The following is a 21,067-nucleotide window of genomic DNA, read 5'->3' as shown; positions in this document are numbered from 1 at the left end:
TTTATACTCCTCTTTAATTTTGGTAGTATGACCAATTCATACAGGAGAATATGAAGTTCCGTTGTGCAAAAGTACAATTTTTAGGCTTGACAAATTGCTTTTTTGACAAACAAATATTTCGAATCATGCCATGTTAATATTGATAGAATGACTGGGAATGACATGAGGGTTCTTCATAGTCAATTAGCCATTTAGGCGCAGTATAAAATGAGAAAAAAGTGCGATTTTCTTCTCACCAAGTGAAATATTTAAGGGTAATAACAGTAATTTTGGGCTTTTTTAGGGGTATAAATATCTTCTGACAGAGAGCCAATCTGACAAAACTAATGTGATATTCGTAATCAGCAACCTCAAAAACCCCAGAAACGGCTCTCAGATGTTCTGCCTAATTTTTTTTTTCATTTTGTTGACCAGTGTTATTGGTACTTCCGAAAATCGAAATATTGATCAACCTCTCAAATATTCTGCGTAACATAACGTTGTGATACACACCTACATTTTAACGGCGGTACACTAGAAAGCTACTCACCAATCAAGAACATGGATAGCTATGATATTGTTTCTAATTTGAATTTCTAATCGTGAATGTAACTTCCAAGGCAGTTCATTTCTAGGGCTATAGTTTAGGAAAAAAATGTGTATTTGAGAACTGCATTTTCATACAAGCGTCGCCATGTCAGCCTTTCTCTTTGATCAATCACGGTATCATGCAATCCAAGATTTCGAGGCGAGCGATGTCGGGGAGCTCGAATTCACGAGTGATGTTAGTCGCCGGCGCGACAGCAATTTATATTTTAGGATTTTGAAAAATGGCATAGCCTACACGTCCTTAACCATGAATACCCCACTGTCTTGACCTCCCGAAGACGTCTTTATGCTGCCATGAGAATAATTATTCTGGCCGTTATAAAAATTAACTTTCAAGTTGCAAATAGTTGCTGCCATATTGATATATTAAATGAAAAATTAAAAAAATTGCCAAAGAGCCATATCTTATACCCAAAAGAGCCATAGGTTCCCGACCACTGCTCTTGGCTAAACTTATAATCTACAGACATGGTTTCGTAACTATCAACACTTACGAAGAATCGCGTTCATACTGGTCATAATTTCCCGCGAATTTACCGAAAAAACGACCTGTATGAACATAAGTTCGCGGTAACTCTAAATAGGTATGAACGCGCCCTTTTCCCGGAACTGTTTCGGTAATTTTTTCTCTATGTGAACATCGCCTGTTTCGGAACTTGTTCCCGAAAGAGTTTCGTAAATCCGGTATGAAAAGGGCCCAAATGAATAATGACAATTATCTCAATGATTCACCAATCAATACAATAATCGAATCCCTTATATCCCTAATCTTCACTAATTTGAATCACTGACAAAAACTTATTACCAGCACCATGCATCAAACTGATTACCAAATCACGCGGGTATGGATGACCGCAAAAGTCACTATTTAGCTCCAAGACTCACCGACACTCAACATTTCTCGTGTTACATTATAGATAACTGACCTACGGATAGATGCGCAACACGTGATTCACGGTCGAGTGATGCTAGAGTCGCAGATTTGTTGTCGCTTCATAGCATGGAACGGCAACGTTATTGCTAATCCCATAGATGACGACCCGAGCGCTCAAATTTAATAAAGTTGATCTTATTTGAAAGCTACAGTCGCGCTGATTCAGATAATATACATCAAACTCTGATCAGGGCAATGGAACCCTTCGAAATACCCCTCAAAGTCTCAAAATTGGCATTGTTCTGAACAATCGCAACCACGCAAGGACCATTGTTATGGTCATTGTGCTGCGTCGTTGCGATTGTTTAGAACAATGCCGATTTTCAGATTTTGAAGGCTATTTCGGGGTGGTTCCATTGCCTCGATGAAAATTAAATGCATATTGAATCGACCACGACGAGTCATGCAACGTCTCAACCAGACATGGGGTGATTACTTCGTGAATGTAATCGATTGCGATTACGATTACTTCTGAATGACGCGATTACGATTACGATTACAGCAAAATCAGGAAGTAGTCGATTACGATTACGATTACATTGGAAAAGTAATCACGATTACTCACGATTACATTTATTTTGCATCTTACAAGTTATATTGGAAGACAATATATGGATTGCACTGAAAAGGCCTAATGAGATAACAACTTTCTTTGAAAAAGATGCGACATTTGCTTGTTACGTCTTAAAGTACCGATTGCCCATTTTATATTGAACGATTTATCGCACCCAACGATTTGCATTCTTGCCAGGTCCACAAAACTGCCGCACTCCAAATTTCCTAATAGGGTGCGGAGCGAGCTCGAAGGGGACTCAAAAGTATTTCGTAAACCAACACAAATTATAGACTATTTTCGAGAGATTTCATGAACTTGGAAATTGTCTACGAGCATTGCGATTTAAATATCTCTAAATAGCTTGATTTTGAAATGCATAGCCTACATCTCCTCATGAAAAAAAAGCATGCATCATTTATAGTAACAGGCATTTAGGTGCCAGTCAATACCGCGCCACGACACACCAAAATGCATATGCAGTTTCGGCCAACATGCGAATCCACGAAGTGTGCTAGTAATGAAAGACATTGGCCGAAACTTGGGTTATGCGTCCATTGTCAATAGCCGCGCTGGGTGGGCGTGACTAATAGTCCGGTCCTTCCAATCTAAGACCCCAATGCAAATGCCACCCGGGCACTCACAGAGCATTAAAGACATGGCAATTTGTGTGTGCGTCTCACGCAAGTATTTCTTTTAGTCTGCTACGTTTTGACCACAACAATATCTTTTGATTATATAACAGACCGGAGGTCACGAATTAACAACATACCCTAAAGTAATTATTACAAAATACCAGATGTTATAATTATGAAATACGTGCTCCCAGCTCTTCAGGTAAATCTGACCATCGGGGGCCGAGAGACGGTTAAAAATGAATAGTAATATAATGCAATTACCAATATTATTGACGAAACTAAATCTTCAACTTGAAAATTAACTACCCTATAGGGGCCCAAGACCAACGTTTGGAGTAGGGGACGATTTGCTGTTTTTGTCCTGATTCTAGCTACCAGCCACGCTAACGTCGTATATAAGCCGATTGCTATGGCGGCAGGTCCAAATGTTGAGTACATTATTGTGAAATAACCGCGCCAAGCAGCAACGGTCAAACTGCGTTACTATTTTAAACTAGGCAGAGTAGTGATTAATTATCCTGCTGCGAGGTAGTGGTTTCTGGAATGTATTGATAACCTGATATACAGCACTGATGAGTGTACTTACAATCACACTAATGTACATCGAATATCTATTCACTATGTGTGGATAGCTGGATACTTCTTACACGATGACGAGCAAAGCTAATAGGCCACTTCTGACGTAATAAAGAGCAGTGGCGTTTGAAAATCTGACGTTTGTGCTATCACTATCTGGTATAATACCTCTTCCTTGTTCACGAATGTTCAGTTTATGTCATAGTCCTGTACAAATAAAAAGTAATCGTTCTTTCACAAAGAAATCGATTAAATATGGGAAGTAGTCGATTACGATTACGATTACTTCTGAATTTTCTTGAATGTAATCGATTGCGATTACGATTACTTGAAAATGCTGTAATCGTCGTAATCGATTACGATTACTAATCGCGATTACCCCATGTCTGGTCTCAACGCATTTATACATGAATCTCCATCCATTGAATGGACAATCTCCAAATGAACTGCTCGAGAAGCCATGCAGGTCACAATTAAACCCCAACGTTTTGAAGTGCTTCGTCCTTGTTTAATGATATGGGGTCCAAAGTTGTCTATTCCGACGTGTGAGAAGTGAGTATCATCGGACATCAACCTTTCCTTAGGTAAGTCAGCCAAAAATTGAGTCAATGCAGGTGCATTTAATTTTCATAAAAATTGAGTAAAGCCCAGAATTTTCGTCGCGCTTCGCGCTCAGTGGATACGAAGTAACCGGTATGATTTCACGAAAGTATCGATGAATATAATTCAGGTAGCGGGTTGGTGTGGTTCCGTTCACAACGCATTGTCGCCCTTCGCCCATATGAAATATTTCATCACAGTATATGGATCGCCATAACGTTTGGAACTGATGTTTCGCAATCTATAGCATTTACTTATCATATCGTAATCTAGCAGTCCGTGGAGTGTTCTAATCTGGAAAAGTGGACTCCGAATTTTTTTAGTTTTAGAGCTGTTTTAGCACACCACTTTTGAGACTTTCTGGACTAACGACATGAGATACATTTTCCGCGTTTGGAAGTAGTATTTATATTTTACTTTTAATTCCCAGTATCATATACTTTGAGTTCTTATTAATATCAGTTCTTTTGTCTGGATAACATACATGTTGAAGTATAAAAGCAAGCGCAGTAATGCCTTTAATTTCCGGAAATAAAGGTACACATGATGGCATTTTTACGATCCACCATATTTCTTATTCACGTTTACTAATCGCGTAAAGTGTTTACACCGTATCCTATACAACTTCTCCGTATTGCTCTTCGACTAAACTACGGGCCTAATAAGGGGGAGTGCGCAGTACCACGATATTTTCTAAAACGTGCTGTTCGATTAAACAGAGGATTAGAATCGCATTTCCATACCAATACTATCATTTTCATCCCATGATGCGGACGAATGCTTATGCTGTCGAAAATTGGGTACCTCCTGGTATGCATCAATATGAATCGAGCTCGGCACCTTTCGCATCGCTCAATTTGCACCTTTTGACAATCCATGCGAACGAATTACGATCGTTTTAACAACTACTTACTTACTTGAGTAGATTTAAAGTCAGTCAATTCTACTTCTACTTCAAGTAGTTTTAGGTTGCTTATGGAAGAAGTACTTGTACTCGTACTTGAGTAGATTTTTTCGTCGATACTTCAACTTCTACTTGAGTAGCTTTCTTGACTAATTTGACCACCTATGTGTAACAGTAACATGCGACTTCGAGAAGTATGCCAGAACGATCGGCAACGATGAAACCTTGGCCAAAATGGACTGCCCTTAAGCTGACCGAAAACTTCGATATATATACAATACATACATATATGTTTAATTGTTTAATTGTAATGACTGTTATGTAATACTGTTCCACTTGCTACACCTTCCTCTGTTGTTGTTGTTGAAATATACTGTCATGGTTCATGATTTGCAATGACTGTGATGTAATACTGTTCCACTTGGTAAGTCTTCATTGTTCTTGCTATGATGCAGATTTTGCTGTGTACACTGTGTACGCTGTGTATTGTATACCAGTCCCAGTACTATATGCTTGGATGTTTACTGCTGATTTTCCATGACTTTTATCTTTTGTTATTTTTTGTCCATTGGTTAACTGCCATATTCGTTAGTATTGATAGACTTACATCTTGCCATATTTACTCATTTATAACTCCGCTGGGTGGCGACTGAATCTAAGACCATAGTGTCCTATATGGTGTCGACACAAGCAAATCTCACGGCTCAGTGAAATTGTATCACGTCACAATCTCCATTTGGCTGCAGGCAATTTGACGGTCATTTTTGACCGGCTTGCCGAGCATTAAATTTGGTAAAACAGCCATCAATCGAAAGCTGACTCTGCACTGATTACGAAAATATAAATTTTATTCCGCTCGTGGCCCTGGAACTCCCACAATCAGCCTCGAATTTTTCATTGTTATGGAGATTGGCATTGGGACGCAACAATACTGTCTGGCGAAACGAGAGAGTAGCTCAAGAGAAAAGAGCCAGACAGCATTGTTGCGTCCCAATGCCAATCTCCATAACAATGAAAAATTCGAGGCTGATTGTGGGAGTTCCAGGGCCACGAGCGGAATAAAATTTATATTTTCGTAATCAGTGCAGAGTCAGCTTTCGATTGATACCCTTTTCACCAAATTTAATGCTCGGCAAGTCGGTCAAAAATGACCGTCAAATTGCCTGTAGCCAAATGGAAATTGTGACGTGATACAATTTCACTGAGCCGTGAGATTTGCCTGTGTCGACATCATATATGATACTATGCTAAGACCTCCCGGTCCCCAGTCGTTTCCCAATCCATACCAATTTACATGTTGTGTTTGTTGGTGAGATGAATAAAAGCATACTGACTGACTGACTGTCCATAGGCGCCTAAATCGTTGGCGCCGAATGTTCCTGTCTTGGCAACCTGAACACCACAAGACAAATGCCACTACGCAGAGAAATATAATTTGTCAGTGAAGAAATACTTAGTTGAAATCGTGTGCGTCTTTTAGTTTAGAACGTTTAGACTTTAGGCTATGTCATTATCTTTCGACAGATAGGATGAGGTCACGAAATGACATCATGAAACGAAATCATTATATACCAACTCGCCCGCCCGAATATGCTAATTATTATTTACGGGCCCTACATTTTCCTGAGCAGCACCTCACTCAACTCGATCGGTAAATCTGATTACGTGGGCACAGGATAAAAAATTTTAGATCAATAAATGCAATTCCCGATATTATTGACCTATTGAATCATGAATTTTAACGCTTCGCGCGATTGGGAGTTACACACAGTCGAATTAAGATAACAAACCTGGCTCCCAAGTAGCGCTGAATCGTAGTTAGCGGTGTCCGGATGGGGGTCTGATTCATCACCCTACGGGGGCCCAAGACCAATGTTTTTTTTAGGGGGGGGGGGGGGGGGGGGGCTGACGAAGTGCTGTTTCGACCCTCTTTGCACGGTATTGCTGCAACATCGACTAAATTCATATTTTAAATCACCAATAGCGCCTATTGTGAGATTATATTCCGTTCTTACATATACCTAATACAGATCGTCACAAAATCCTAGACACACAAATGCCGTGTAGCATGCTTGACATTCGAAAAAATGTGACTATGGTCCGACCCGAGCCATCCCAACACTGCCACCGGCAAGCCGCAATCAAACAACCAACATAATACCATCATAAGAAGTTTTATTACTGTGCGAAATACCAGATACAACAGCAAGCATTATTAGCGGCACGTGATGTTCGCACAACACAAAAATAGATAAAAAAAAAGAGAGCGCCGACACGCACGAATCTAGGTACATGAAATTAAGATTGCTATCTCCTCTATACCTATCGTACGGTCAGATGTAGGCAGAACAACTTTCGTGCGGGACGCGACCGGTAATACACACTACAGACGAGCACTGACGATAGGATGATATTGTATAACGCGCAGACTCTTTCGATCGATCCGAGTCGCAGTTTGGTCACTGATTTTCGCTGGCCGTTTGACATTACGATACGGAAATACCGTATATCACATGGGTAAACGCGGCCCAACACACAGACGAGGATTAATGAATACAATCAAGCCAACAAAAAGAAAGGTCACGAGAGTTGACAAGCAGTCGGTGAACATACGCGAAAACGGCTACGTTACTCCGCGCGCGAGACAGGAATATTGCGAGATCTATTAGTATTTAATGATGCGTTGTATGGTCTGAGCGAGTTCGTTGTGAAATTAGCGTACCGAAGCTTCGGACTGTGGTAACCACGGAGTTTCAGCAACATCCCTTGCTGGGCGCTCTTTGTGGTTGGGGGAACGCGGTGGTGCTATCCGACTCTTTGCTGGGCGTCTGTAAGATTCGTATTTGTAAGTACCATAAACCGGGGTAACTTGGACAATTTTCAACAATTCGGCTTCGTATCTTGGAAATGCTAGGGTGTAGACGAGGCAAGTTTTGTGTTTTTCAGAGGTCATGGAGCAAAGATCAGAATTAACTAATCCAAAATCTTCATGTTCATAAATAAGTACCTCATTTTTGTAAATTATCCGTGTCCAAAGTTACCCCGCGGCATGTGGGGTAACTTTGGACACTGTAGCCTTTTGTATGTCTTTACACTCTATTGTTTATGAAACCTCATAAATGAGGCTTATTTGGTAAGAGTTGATGATAGCAGTGGCTAAATATGAAACAAAATACTGTACGTCTGGCCTATTGCATGATTTTCACCTAGTCCCCCGCCCCCAAAAAATGAAAAAATAGGTAGTTTATGAAGGCTCTAATGCCCCCTTATTCATCCTTATCTCAATTTTTCCGCTTGTCTCCACCAATGGGGACTTATAAATAACAAATGGTCATCAAGGGGGTATCCCAATGGCGATGTCAGCAATCAAACAGCTACAGCAAACATTAAGCATGTTACCTTAATTTATTGCCGATTTCAAATATTTTACTGTTCGGTAAAAGATACACTTTCCCTTTCCTATGTTCTCTGATGGATATATTTGTCGTAATTTACGGTATCCCATATTCAGCAGGCGCATGTTTAAGAGTATGTGATAAGTTTTTAAAGTAGCTTACACTCGATTACAATCTCTCGGCTTATTGTCTACCCATTTTTTCATATTTTGGCAAACTCTCAATTTATTAACCTTCTCACTCCATTTTAAAAAGCCATCAGGCCGGTCATAACGAATATACTTGACGATACACCTTGACACAGATGAAACAGCCACTTTCTAGAGCTCTAAATATCACATTTTCCACTGTCCTAAGTTACCCCGTTCCGATAAAATTTAAAGGGGTAACTTTGGACATCAGATTTTCTTGTATTGATCTAAGGGTAAGCCCACTGAGATTTTTGCCATAGATTTAGACTACTCAGAGGTATCTGCTGCCAAGTTTTGAATCTATGAATCACATGATATCTATGTTTGGTTGTAAGAATTTTAATTTTCGTCAAACCATCAATTTTGATGAAATTGACCCCCGCCATTAATTTATCAATGTTGGGTCAAGTTCATCTAGTAGTGAAATGAATCCACCTTTTATTGAGACTGCTTGTGGTACTCTTGCCTCATGAAAAGGAATTGGACATCCAGCGGCAACCCTTTTCCATCATGACCATTTAAATCTTTTACTGCTTAGTGTCCTAAGTTACCCTCAAGTCCAAAATTACCCCGGTTTACGGTACATTAGAAGTGTCGCATCAAACGTACAAGTGACAAAATTCCGTTGTCATTGGTCGCTTGAGCGACGGACATCAAGCTGTGTCCTGCGACATATTTGCCACACTATACTTTCAATTTTTTCATGAAAGTCTTTCCTTCATGCACTTCAAAAATAACTTTTTTTTTCAAATTTTACTCACTACTTGATAGAATTGTTAGGTCGCCTAAAAAAACGCTGCACAACAATTTTGGCCCAATTCCAACCTAGGCCTATAGAAGCATTTCTATATACAAAATAGTTTTGGATTCATTTTAACAAAAATAAATTTAAAAAATTTTTGAATCTTACAAGCTGCCCCATGAAATTGTTGTGCTGTCAAAAAAAGAACGATGTACAACAAATTAGCCTCAACTCAAACCCGTAGAAGGGTAGAACCGAAGCTATTGATGTTCAAAATTTAGGATTCCATATCATACTATTTATGGTGGGTAGATCTAAATAAATATTTTAAAGAATGTGTCACCGTAAATACTATTTTTTCAAATCCAAAATTTTGTAACTTCGCTTTTACGGGTTGGAATTTAGTCCAGTAAGTTGTGCATCATTTTTTCAGGCAGCCTAACAACATCTAGCACAGCGCTATTGCACAACCTACTGGTAGTTGGGCTTTTGGACTACTTCCAATTCTACTCGAACACTTTGGAGTTTAAAATGTAGACAAAAGTTTCATCATAAGTTCAACTGCTGGAGTAGGGGTGCACCAAGGATACCTTCATTTCACGCTACGTAAACATTAGGGTTGCGAATTAGCAGACTGGCCTGGTATGCTATTGACGGTTGAGGTGAAGCCATTTTACAGTAGTAAACCCCAGCAGATAAATGGACATTGAATATAATCAAGCTCAAAGGGCTCAAGAAAGTTGAGGATGAATCAAAACCATTAGCATAAATACACCAAGAAAACATACACTTGGGCCCTCCGAGCAATGAAAACACAGTTGCGCAACAGATAATGCTAAAAACGTATCTTTTCACTGCCCGATCAAAGCCACGATGACAGTGGTTCCCAACCGGGGGCGAAAAACCCTTCGTCGTGGGTTCATGATATGGGTATATCGGAAAATTGACGTGGAGTGAAAATAGCGTATGGTAGCACAGAACACAAAACCCTAGCACACGGTACCTTGTTCAAAATATCCGTCGCCAAGGTAATGAAGGCTTTTTCAATATTGATATTATTTTTCGCGCTGGTCTCGTAAAATTTGATTCCATGCTCCCTCGATATCTAGAAAATAAAGCGTTCGGTGCGTTACACCACATCCACATGCCCGATTCAATAAGGCATCTCCGTTGCAGGAAGTGAAAAAGTAATATGAATGGCAACCGACTGGAAGGTATTAACGTGTATATTACCTAATCGTATTTCTATTCATGAACAATGACTGCGAGCTACCGCAACATACCATTCATTCTAGATTGGTTATACTCACACAAGGAAACTTTTATCGGTACACAACGGCTAGGGCATTATACCTTCAATAATCAAAATTACAACTAAAATCAAATTTTATACCAGGGTTTGTCCAAAGGAGACCGTAGTCATGAGGAAATTTGATTTTAGAACCAATTTCATAACCTGTCCCTTCCCGAAAGCAATAATCGGCTTGAAATACCAGTAGTATCCGATATGTGTGCCAGTTGTAATCAAACCAAAGACCTCTGGTTTGCCAGACTAGGGTTATAATCGCTAAGCTACTGTTGTGTACAAGGTACCTCGCGCTTAAATCCCAAAATACTACTGCCCAAGCTGCGACCGTATCTCAGAACTAAAAATGTGTAATTTTAACACGGAACATTTCAGAGTCAGGTGTTCAAGAAAAGGGTCTATCGCATTGGCGGGGTGTATCAGAAACCACGCCTAGGACACAATACAACTTGCATCTGATGATGATCAGTTTTAGTCATCATGACGCTAGTGGGGGCGAGATATCAGGACTGAACGAGCGTACCGTATTTTTTAGTCATCAAGTACTGGTGTGTATAGTTACATGAGTGTGGGTGTGCCATTAAATCAATGAGAATACACAGCACGGAGTACCTGTTCCCCTCGTTCCTTGCTAATCATCCGTTTCTCTTCCATATCACATTTGTTACCCAACAGCATTCTCTCTACGTCTTCACTGGCGTGCTAAAAAAATGTCTCACGTTATCGCTACTGCCGTGTACGTTCTTGTCAACATTTACCTCCTCGATATTTCTTAACCATTTCGAGATATTGTCAAAACTTTTCGGATTCGTAATATCGTAGACGAGCATGATGCCGTTCGCTCCTCGGTAGTACGATGTCGTGATCGTGTGGAAGCGCTCTTGACCGGCAGTGTCCCTAAAATTTGCACATAGGCATGCACGCCGAATATCAAAATAAAATATTCGACTGGGCATTGAATCAGTCAGACACTCGATTTTGCCCAGCCTGAATTACATCAAATATAGCGAAGACTTGTGATGTCAGCAAACAGCCTCCATCGATGGATAATTTCATTTACTTAACATTACATGCCCCGCTCAGATAAGGGCATCGAAAATAATTCATGAAGTCGATTCCTTTTGATTTCCATACCAACTTGATTCTTGAACCATTGCTGCGGTCAGGTATCCCATACACTCAACAGACTATATCAAACTTTGTCAAATACATGACAATTGGCAATGACTGATCCCTGATCCGCGATATTTATGAATAGCAGTGTTGCGACCGAGAAAGAACACATGTTTATATGACACACTGTGTTCTCGGATTTATATTTGCATATTTATAGGTACTAGGCATAGGCACGTGGGAATACAAACTTAACAATTAAGCTTGATTAGATACTTCCAAAATACCCACAACTACTTCTCAGTAGTCTCTCTAGTAAGTAGAGTGCACTACTTGCTAGCTGGGAGAATGTGAAGAATTTGCATACCTACTGAGTAGCATTAGTTAATACTTGGATATCTTAAATATGTTAAATGCTTAGTGACATGGGCAGTTCTGCCAGGAAGTGAGTAACTCAAATTATTCACAGGCAGCACCATGTAGGAAATGGCAATTGGTGATTAACAAAGGTGTTTCTGCGGAAGGTTTGTAGTCTGGCGTGCCTTGCAAGGCTCCAAAAACATTCCAACCAATCACACAATGAAGAACGGGTTTGATAATATCAGAAATGAGGCCTATCAACAAAAAGACGTAGCGGCTCAGTTCCAACATGCACCACGAAAACTGTCACACACCTTTAAGAATGCCCCCCCAAAACCTACTAGTTTATCCAGTTAACCCAATAATTAACCAATAAAGAATAACTATGGCATTCACACACTCACCAAATCTGCAACTTGATTTTTTTACCGTTCAGTTCGACTGTCTTGATTTTAAAATCGATGCCTGCGCAAAAGAGAGATAATGAAACATAACGGATTAACAGATAGCTACATTAGCTTGAACAGTTTCATCTCATCACAAAATACAATAAATTCAGAAACGCACCAGGCAACTCCAAGAAACACAAGACAACACAACTTGGCCATATATACAAGATTAAGACTAAGTTAAGATTAAGTTTAGTGACAGATAAACAGATCGAAAAGACTACACTGGACCGTGGACCTGACTACTTCATTAGATGCCAAATTCATTAGAGATTACATTTTATGCACTACATGCATAGAATACAAGGTCACAAGTAGGCAAGTCATCTTTGGATGGAAACACAGTCCCACATACGGATACGGTACCGCATTAAACATTGAGAGCAGAAGTATGCCAATCCTAATTCACACTCGTGAATGGCAGTTCAATGCACAACCCCAAATGCTTCAGTAAGTTCACTCTGAAACAATTTGACTCAAATTTGCCATGTGTTCATGCACATTGCACACTCGCAAGTGCATAGCCTAGTCCATACGCGTTTTATCTGATCAATATTTTAGAGGTACCGTAGTCGTGGTGTTCTCATTGCCGTACAAGTATCCGAAATGCGGCCTTGAATAGCAAAAATGTTAATCACCCCTGGCCTAGTCACACATGCATGAGCTATACTTGAATAATGCTTACCTATAGTGGAAATGAAGGTAGTGTTGAACGCATCGTCAGAAAATCGAAATAAAACACACGTCTTGCCAACCCCGGAATCTCCGATGAGCAGCAACTTGAACAGAAGATCGTATGTTTTCTTTGCCATCTCTTTTCGGGGTGGATTGACGTTTGATAGAGTGTGAAATCCCTTCACGCAACTGACTAATAATTATAGCTAATCTAATCTAAATACCTGCAAAGCAAACAAAGAAATTAAGAATAAATCGAGAGAACATACGAGTTTATATCCCAGAAAATTACAGCTACACCGTCATCAAAGTGAGATTCACTCGATTTTCAAAGAAATGATGGTTCATTTTGACTTGACAAGATTCTGCACATTTATTGCTTCGATGAGAACGATCTGGTGGAGATATGAATACCCAAATTTTGAAGTTTATCCCTACTTTGTCACAAAATGACGGCATAGTATATGTATTACAAGGTAGGCTAACAGAGTTGAAAGCATATTTCAGTACTGGTAGTTTAGTTAACCAGTTTTAGCAGAAATTGAGAGCCTATTCCATACCAGCATCACCTTACGCATACATTTCTATAGACATGGCTTCCGAATCCTATCAAAGCAGCAAATTCTAAAGCACTGTATATAGTCCAGGTTTCGGTTATGAATTTGTAGATAGTCAAAGGGCATTGAGCCACTCAGCCACATGAAACAATATCGCGTATTTCCGATAACTACGAAATTGCTAGATCATTTGATAGTGTAAATAAATCACCCTTGGGTGCGTCCCATCATGTTGCAGGTAGGAATGACAGAACAATGCAGCACATTGAATACATCAAATGAAACCAATAATATTCATGAAGATCGCAGATGGGGAACAATGAGAAAACCAAAAATATTACATCATGCAATGGAAGCGTGCTTGGTAGACCAATTTGATTAGGGGGGGGGGGGGGATTCTAACTGCTGAGCATTGGTGGTACTCTTACTCAGTCTTGAGAATATTAAAATATCATATCAATACCAAACCTTATAAGATTACTGTCCAATTTCCCCTTCAGGTTTTCCAGTCAATAATCCCATAGCTATAAAGGATGCGCATTACGCCATTGGAACATTGACATACTTTGACCAAAATCACTACACAGGCATCAATATCGTATTAAACAATAACGTGTTAAGTTTTGAATGTGGACCGACACGTATTGCAAAAATATAGCAGACAACACAAACTGTTAGTTAGCTTATTAGCACCGATTTATAGCCTGCGGCATTGTATGCAATACGGATTGTGACTTGAAGATATTATTGTAAAGTTGCGAAATAATGTCAAAGGTGGATTACCACACAAAATAAGCAAGGTCGATATAATACCAGAGAAATCGTCGCAGATTCAAGTTTAAGAGATTTCAGTGAACGGGAAGAACATAAAGCACTAGGGGAGAATATACCACAGTGCAGAGAAAATATGGAGCACAGACCATGACACATGAAGGCCAGATCGGAATATATTCGAAAAAATGAGCATAATTATATATTAAGGTATATCAATCAGTCGGTAATAATGAAAAAAAGTATCTAATAAAATATTTTTGATCAACATTAAAGAATACATCTCATGCAATGATACACAGTGACATTGTAGCACACCCATCAATTGGCAAGTGATATTTAGCTCAATTATATTCTTTAATCACGCAAACTCTCATAAATACACCCAAAATATGTACGAACGAATATGTACAACATTACAGACAATAACGAACTAACAATACAAATATGACACACGAATGATGAAAGAAATCCTATTGTTGACTATTATTATCAGTAACATGATCGAAGACAAAGAAAATTTGTCCCGCACGCTCCGACGTGATAGAAGCGATCGCGAAGAATATGGTATAGTACAATTAGGTCTTATTGAGGGTGTAGGTAGATACATCAAACTTTCAACAACAGCCGAAATATTGACAGTGCTGATAGCGTCATACACAGCCACGTGTAGGAATAGAGACACAACATAGGCTAATAATAATAATATTGATCCTTCAGATTGAAGAATGGTGCAACAGCTTTGCTCGCAACTCATTGCACTCGCGATTTCGGCTGGGTGTAATGATTCGAGTTGCTCAAATCCGAATAGAGTATGAATTTCTATTGCTTTCTTCGACTATGTGTCAAAAGGATTCGTAACTTTCAACTTATATTATATTATTTGAGTTATATTATCAATGATACTTATAGTTTGATGCATTTTTCCCTGAGTGAAACCTTGAAGCCTCAGTTGGTGGTATCACGGCATATAAACATGTAGCAAAAGCTACAAACGTTAGCAGAAATAACATTTTCGCCAAAGTTGTGCTCAACCCACAAGTCACTAAGTGCAACAAAATAGATATTTAGATATGTTAGATATTTTTTAACACGGCAGAGAACTGGCATTACTTTCATTGCGGTCGCATGTTTCAACTCTCCACATCATCCCTACTCTTACAACGAGCGATACTCAAACGGCCGACTCTACGCCCGACGTTCAATTCGAAATTAAATCACCGAAACACACGACTTTGCCCAGCCCTGCTCGAGACATGATAATACTTGGGCACCCGTAATCGTAACGTAATCACAAAATCAAACGAATCAAGGTCAACAGACCACAAAGAAGAGCTCAGGCCACAATCTCGCGGATTTCAGTCGGCGACACGCATGATTATCCTCCGCAAAAATCAAAACAAAGTCAAAAGTCACGTCATACTGTTGTAAACGAATCCGATTTGCTGTACCTCATCTTTGCTTCCTCGGTAGAAGACACACCAGACTGCCTTCTCGAATACACCGGAGATTGCCGAGCATTCGCACGCGTGTTATTCCCAGCCCCGTAAGAATTCGGGGGCCTCCGCGTTAGCGGCATAGAATGTACGTTCGAATTGGAGTTATTGCTGCTGGGTCCAAAAAGACGATTGAAAAACTGAGAGAATGAAGATTTCGGCTTGGGGGCGACCGTTTCTTCCGCGGGGTGGTCTCTGGACGCCCGCAGCATCTCAGTCCACCGCACAGCTTCCTGCAGTTCCATCAACCTCTCCTTATACTGATTACGTTCCATCAACACCCTCGCCATTTCGACGCGGGTAAACCGTTTTATTTGAGACTTTGGAATGGTTTCGTCTGGCGTTTTCGAAGCGCCGCTAGCCGGAGAAACGTCGTTGCGCTCCGAAGCCTCGCGCTCGAGCTCGCGCAACCGCGCCTCGAGCTGCTCGTGGCGTTTCGCGAGCAAGTCTTTGGCCTGGTGCGACCTGTCCAGGTCTTCTTGCAGCATAGTCAGCTGTCCAGTCAGTCTATCGACCTGGTGAATGAGGTCGTCTTTCACAATGTCGAGAGCATTTTTCGTAGCCATTAGCTTCGTGTTCTCGAGCATGAGGCTCTCGAGCTCGCGGCCCATCCCGAGCAGGTCCGCGCCAGCGTCCACGTCGTTCAAGTCCTTGCCGCTCATCTCAGCAAACAACGAATCGTTGTTGCCCTGCTCAAAACCGATGTTTTCTAAGCCGCATTTTTCGACGCCAAGACCCGACGGTCTCCGGATCCGTGGCGAATTCTCCGCCGCGAAATGTGGAGTTGAAGTCTCGACCGGGCTTTCGAGGTTGAGCATGTTATTCTGAAACTCGTCGCACAAGGCCTGGGCAGAATCGGTAGCGACGCTGCTTGCAGACTCTAAGCTGACCGCGTCCCCGTTGCTGGTTTCGGTTTTGGCGCTGTCCTCAATCTTGACGGCTGCAGAAATTTCCTGCGCTACATTCAAAACGTTGACCGGTCCGTCCAATTCAAGACGTCTCGGCTTCGTAAATTCCGCACTGTCGACGCAGTCCTCGAGTGGCGTCGACACGATAGATTTGTCAGTCTCCGACTCTGGCGTGGGACAGCTGAATTCGTCGACTATTTCCGTCTTGCGTTTTGGCGCGATAGGCGAAAACACCGTGTATTCCGGAGTCATCTGCTGCAGGGACTTTGTCTTTTCGATGTGTTCCACGTAGGACCGTATCATCTCAGTGTGGCGTTGGTGTAAGTCCATAAACTCTTTCTTGAGATCGGCCTGACGGTCTTGCACGCGTTCCATCTGATCACGGTGGCTTTTGGTTTTGATGTCCATCTGCCGCGACACCAAATCGATCTTTTCTTTGCTCTCTTTAAGCTCTTGGCTGATATTTTCAACTGTATCCTCGCTCTCCATCAGCCTGCGTTCCGCGTCTCTTTTCAATTGCCTTTCCCTCTCGTACTGGGACTTGAGTTGTTTTTTATCCTCCTCGAGAAGTTCCACCTCCACGAGGGACTGATTCCGTTCTTTTATCGATCGGTCGAGCGTTTCGAGCATAGTCACAACGAGGGGCATTAAATCCCTGACCGAGTCTTCATCGTATTTCGCTATCATACGCTCAAATTCGTTGTAGACACGCGTAGCTAATCCTTGCACCGGTTCGGAGGACGAGTCGATGTTGTCAAACTCCTGATCATAGGAATAGACATACTCGGCTTCCCCCATCTTTGTCCCGACTAAAGCCAAATTATATAAATTCTAAACACTGAAAGAAAGAACAATTGAGTACTTGACACAACATCGAATACTGGGGACGTTTATGCAACAAGCTCAAACCAAAGTATCAATTTTGATATAACTCTTATCATTTTCGAAGATCCGCCATAAGCTTGGTTCAAAACACTTGAGCAACCTCATCGACAATGGTGCTTTTACTATGTCTCAAATACTATGTCAACGACAAAGACTATATGTCTTTAATTAACACCATCACGACACAAACTATAGTAAATTGATAAGCGATTCCACAAAGACCTTCCGATAATTACCACTCTGTAGAAGGAATAACATGAGACAAATAGAACAGAAAACTCTTGCAACCGTGTGACACATAAATCAACCATCGCTTGGAGTAAAGTCAACATTGGTCACAGCTATGAAAACAAGTTATGCCATCAGCTGTTTAATGTTCACATACGAATATGACGTCGCACAAAAAGAAGAATCATATTATGTACAGAAGGAAATAGATCACAAGACAAACACGTGGCAAGTCACCTAGTAAACAGTTGCAACAATAGAATAATGTGATTGTACGACAAAGTAGGCCTAGATAAGATATTACGAAGAAGGATAACAACAGTTTTACCATAAGCAAATCAGGATAGATACCGAGGCGTGTAGTTAATCTCAAAGCTAAAATTGAATGTATATATATCATACGATTCGTGAATCCAGTCCATCATAGTACAATACAAGTTGAATACTGAAAACAAACCAGAGGTGGTCAGTAATGACGTAGGCTTGTTAAGGCTACAACTACTTTTTCAGAGCATTCAAGTAGATTTTATGTACTCGCACTACTTATGTGGTTATGCTTTTAGACTACTTCCACATCTACTTCACAGCTTTCAGCTTTTTAGGCAAAAGCAGGCCTAGAATGCTTACTTGGAAATCTTTACTTATATTTTAGAAATATCTAATGACGACTACCATGACCACCTCTGGAATAAAAACAAGAAAACAAGTCAGACATATATACAAAATCTTGTCTTCAAGCCGCAACGTTCGTTCAGTTGAACTCTCGATTTTGCAGAACGATGGGCGCCACCAGCGTCCAAACGTACAACGCGACGCAGATCCAACACGACGACATCTTCACCCACACTGCCGGCAGGGACTGCTCCAGCTTCGAGAAATCAGAGTTTGGCCTGTACCAGTTAGACAGGGTCATCATGATGTACAGCGCGGCCAGGAAGAACATAAAGTGAAAGAAGAAGTACGAGTACGCCACTCTGTCTTTTTCGTTGTCGTAAACCTTTGCGTTTTTCTCGTCGTCCCCACCGTCACCGGCACTGTTTTCTTCATCCAAAACGACATGATCGTTAAAAGTCAAACGGTCCATATTGCTCTGAGACGCGTTCCTAATGCTCGAGTACAGAACGCACACAAAGAATACAATCACACCGAGAATGCTTTCGCCATCCCACACCTGGTTTGTCTGAGAGGTCGGCGGTACGGTCACGTTAAATCTGCTTCCGGGATGAATAATATCTTGCGCAATCGTGGTGATACTAGGATTGCAGCTACCGTCGGGATTATTAGTCATGGCCGACCATGTCAGATACATCGTGTACACAGTCACGACAGACGACTGTAACAACCCGCTTTTAGGCTGCACCTCCTGAACTTTAGAAGTGATCGATAAAACCGAAAATCCAACACACAGTATCATGTTGAAGCTCACAAAGAACTGGTGCAACGAACAGCCGGCGTGCGCGTAGTACACGTAAAACAGCACGATTGCCACGATCGCGACAATGTAGTTGAAAATAGTAGCTCCCAAAAGCAGACCGAACCAGCATTTGGGAGAGTCCGAGTCTTCCTTCTTCTCAATCCAGCTTTCGTTCCAACTGTGTGCAAAATCGACCAGCAGTACTAGCTGTATGAGAATGAACGCAAAGCCCCCGATCATTCCGATGTAGTACATAGCAACTCCGAAAGAACCGGCCGGTATAAAGAAAGCACCCACCGCGATACCGAGTAATGCGATCACTTTAAAACCCCAAAACCCGTTTTGTATCTTAGCGCGTGGATCTCGGCTGTTCTCCACTTTTATCATCAACAGGGCCATGAGCAAGAAAAATCCAGCCATTGCGAAGCACACCCGATACACCGCCAAGTATCCAACGATATTGTCGCAATTCGTGATTTGAGAACACAACGCCGGTATCGACTTCAACTTGTCTTCGATTCCGGGCGCGAGCATGACGGATGCGATGATAGTTCCGAGGAAGAGAAAGAGAGCGTACACGATCCGCGACGATGTAGAATTGCTGCACGACGGGCAACAGCTGCAGCAAAGGCTGCATGCCGCAGAGCCAAAGCAGCAAGCAATGGAGGATATTCCACAGCCCATTGCGCTTTATATTCGTATGTAATTTTTATTCTGTTATAAACAGTTCCCATTATTATTCAGAAGACACAGGCGGAAGCAAGGCATACTGAATTTTTCAATGAAGACAGGTTCAGTGTGAAATATGGTTGCCCGACATGCGACACAATAAAAAACGACAGTTGAGCATGGCACACTCCAGCATGCAACTTTATCACCCCAAAACTAACCCTAACCCGAGACATAACCATGAAATTAACCGCTATATATATCCTAACCCCAAGCCTTACCCTAAACCAAGCCTAAATTCAACCCTAACCCACCGCTAACCCGAAATTTAACCCACATGCTCATGTATCACATGCCCAATTGTCGCATGCTTATGCCCACGGACCATAAAATATATACAAGAGGCTCTTACTGATACTGTGATATCAATTCACTGTTCACAATCACTTTCGAGAGTAGCGGAATTTGAATATACAAGAACAGCGCGAGTATACTGTACACAAGCCAGACTAGAAATAGCGGTTGTTTACGGCAATAACTTGCAGAAGGGCTTCTTCCATAAAATAAACAAGTACAGAAGTGAAAAATTGCGCGTGACGTTGCCACTAATTCCACTCTCGTACACAAGTAATCATGAAAATTTGCTAACAAATCTAGAAATATGTTCCTGTTTATGCCATATTGGACATTATAAATGAAATGGAAATTATACTGCATGGACTACTCAACCTAAAACTTGATTATCGATTGACAAAGTCCACTTGAACTTTAACATACCTAATCGGAATTGCCTTTGAGTATTGGCGATAGCATTGGGAGGGTGTCAATTTTATTGCGCTTCAATTTACTGAGCCAGAAAAGCACAGACATTTAGGAAATAGTCAGGACCGTTCAAAGGAAATGTTCAACTAGCGAGACGTTTCGAGACCTTTTAAGAAACTGGCAGTCTTAACAAGATTTTGATACATTTACAATCGTGATTTATTAGAACATGAATTATAGTCACTATTTGTCAACAAAAACTTGGATTTAAAAATCACGGACAGATCCGAGTCTTAATTGAATCAAGCAATGGCCCACACCGGACAGACATGAAAGAACTATAGCCTACAAAT

At 41.0% G+C, this 21,067-nt stretch overlaps 3 protein-coding genes across 3 annotated transcripts; all 3 read right to left on the bottom strand.

Moving 5' to 3' along the window:
• Nucleotides 1–6,951: 6,951 nt before the first annotated feature.
• On the bottom strand, nt 6,952–13,248 carry LOC145448120 (ras-related protein Rab-10-like). The gene is made up of 6 exons (XM_080326447.1): nt 13,035–13,248; nt 12,305–12,365; nt 11,186–11,324; nt 11,040–11,129; nt 10,125–10,226; nt 6,952–7,621 (listed from the first exon to the last, which is right to left on the bottom strand). The coding sequence occupies exons 1-6, from the start codon at nt 13,159–13,161 to the stop codon at nt 7,547–7,549; spliced, it is 594 nt and encodes a 197-aa protein (XP_080182573.1). The 5' UTR covers nt 13,162–13,248; the 3' UTR covers nt 6,952–7,546.
• On the bottom strand, nt 13,249–17,556 carry LOC145448108 (C-Jun-amino-terminal kinase-interacting protein 4-like). Its single transcript, XM_080326432.1, has one exon. The coding sequence runs from the start codon at nt 17,552–17,554 to the stop codon at nt 15,770–15,772; it is 1,785 nt and encodes a 594-aa protein (XP_080182558.1). The 5' UTR covers nt 17,555–17,556; the 3' UTR covers nt 13,249–15,769.
• Nucleotides 17,557–17,594: 38 nt separating this feature from the next.
• Nucleotides 17,595–19,997, bottom strand: LOC145448114 (serine incorporator 1-like). The gene has a single exon (XM_080326438.1). The coding sequence runs from the start codon at nt 19,965–19,967 to the stop codon at nt 18,621–18,623; it is 1,347 nt and encodes a 448-aa protein (XP_080182564.1). The 5' UTR covers nt 19,968–19,997; the 3' UTR covers nt 17,595–18,620.
• Between the last annotated feature and the right edge of the window lie 1,070 nt (nt 19,998–21,067).

The sequence above is a fragment of the Botryllus schlosseri genome, chromosome 10 (assembly GCF_051294905.1).
Source record: "Botryllus schlosseri isolate E-star chromosome 10, Bs_hap1, whole genome shotgun sequence".
Lineage (NCBI taxonomy): Eukaryota > Metazoa > Chordata > Ascidiacea > Stolidobranchia > Styelidae > Botryllus > Botryllus schlosseri.
This window is presented reverse-complemented; position numbering and strand designations above follow the sequence as displayed.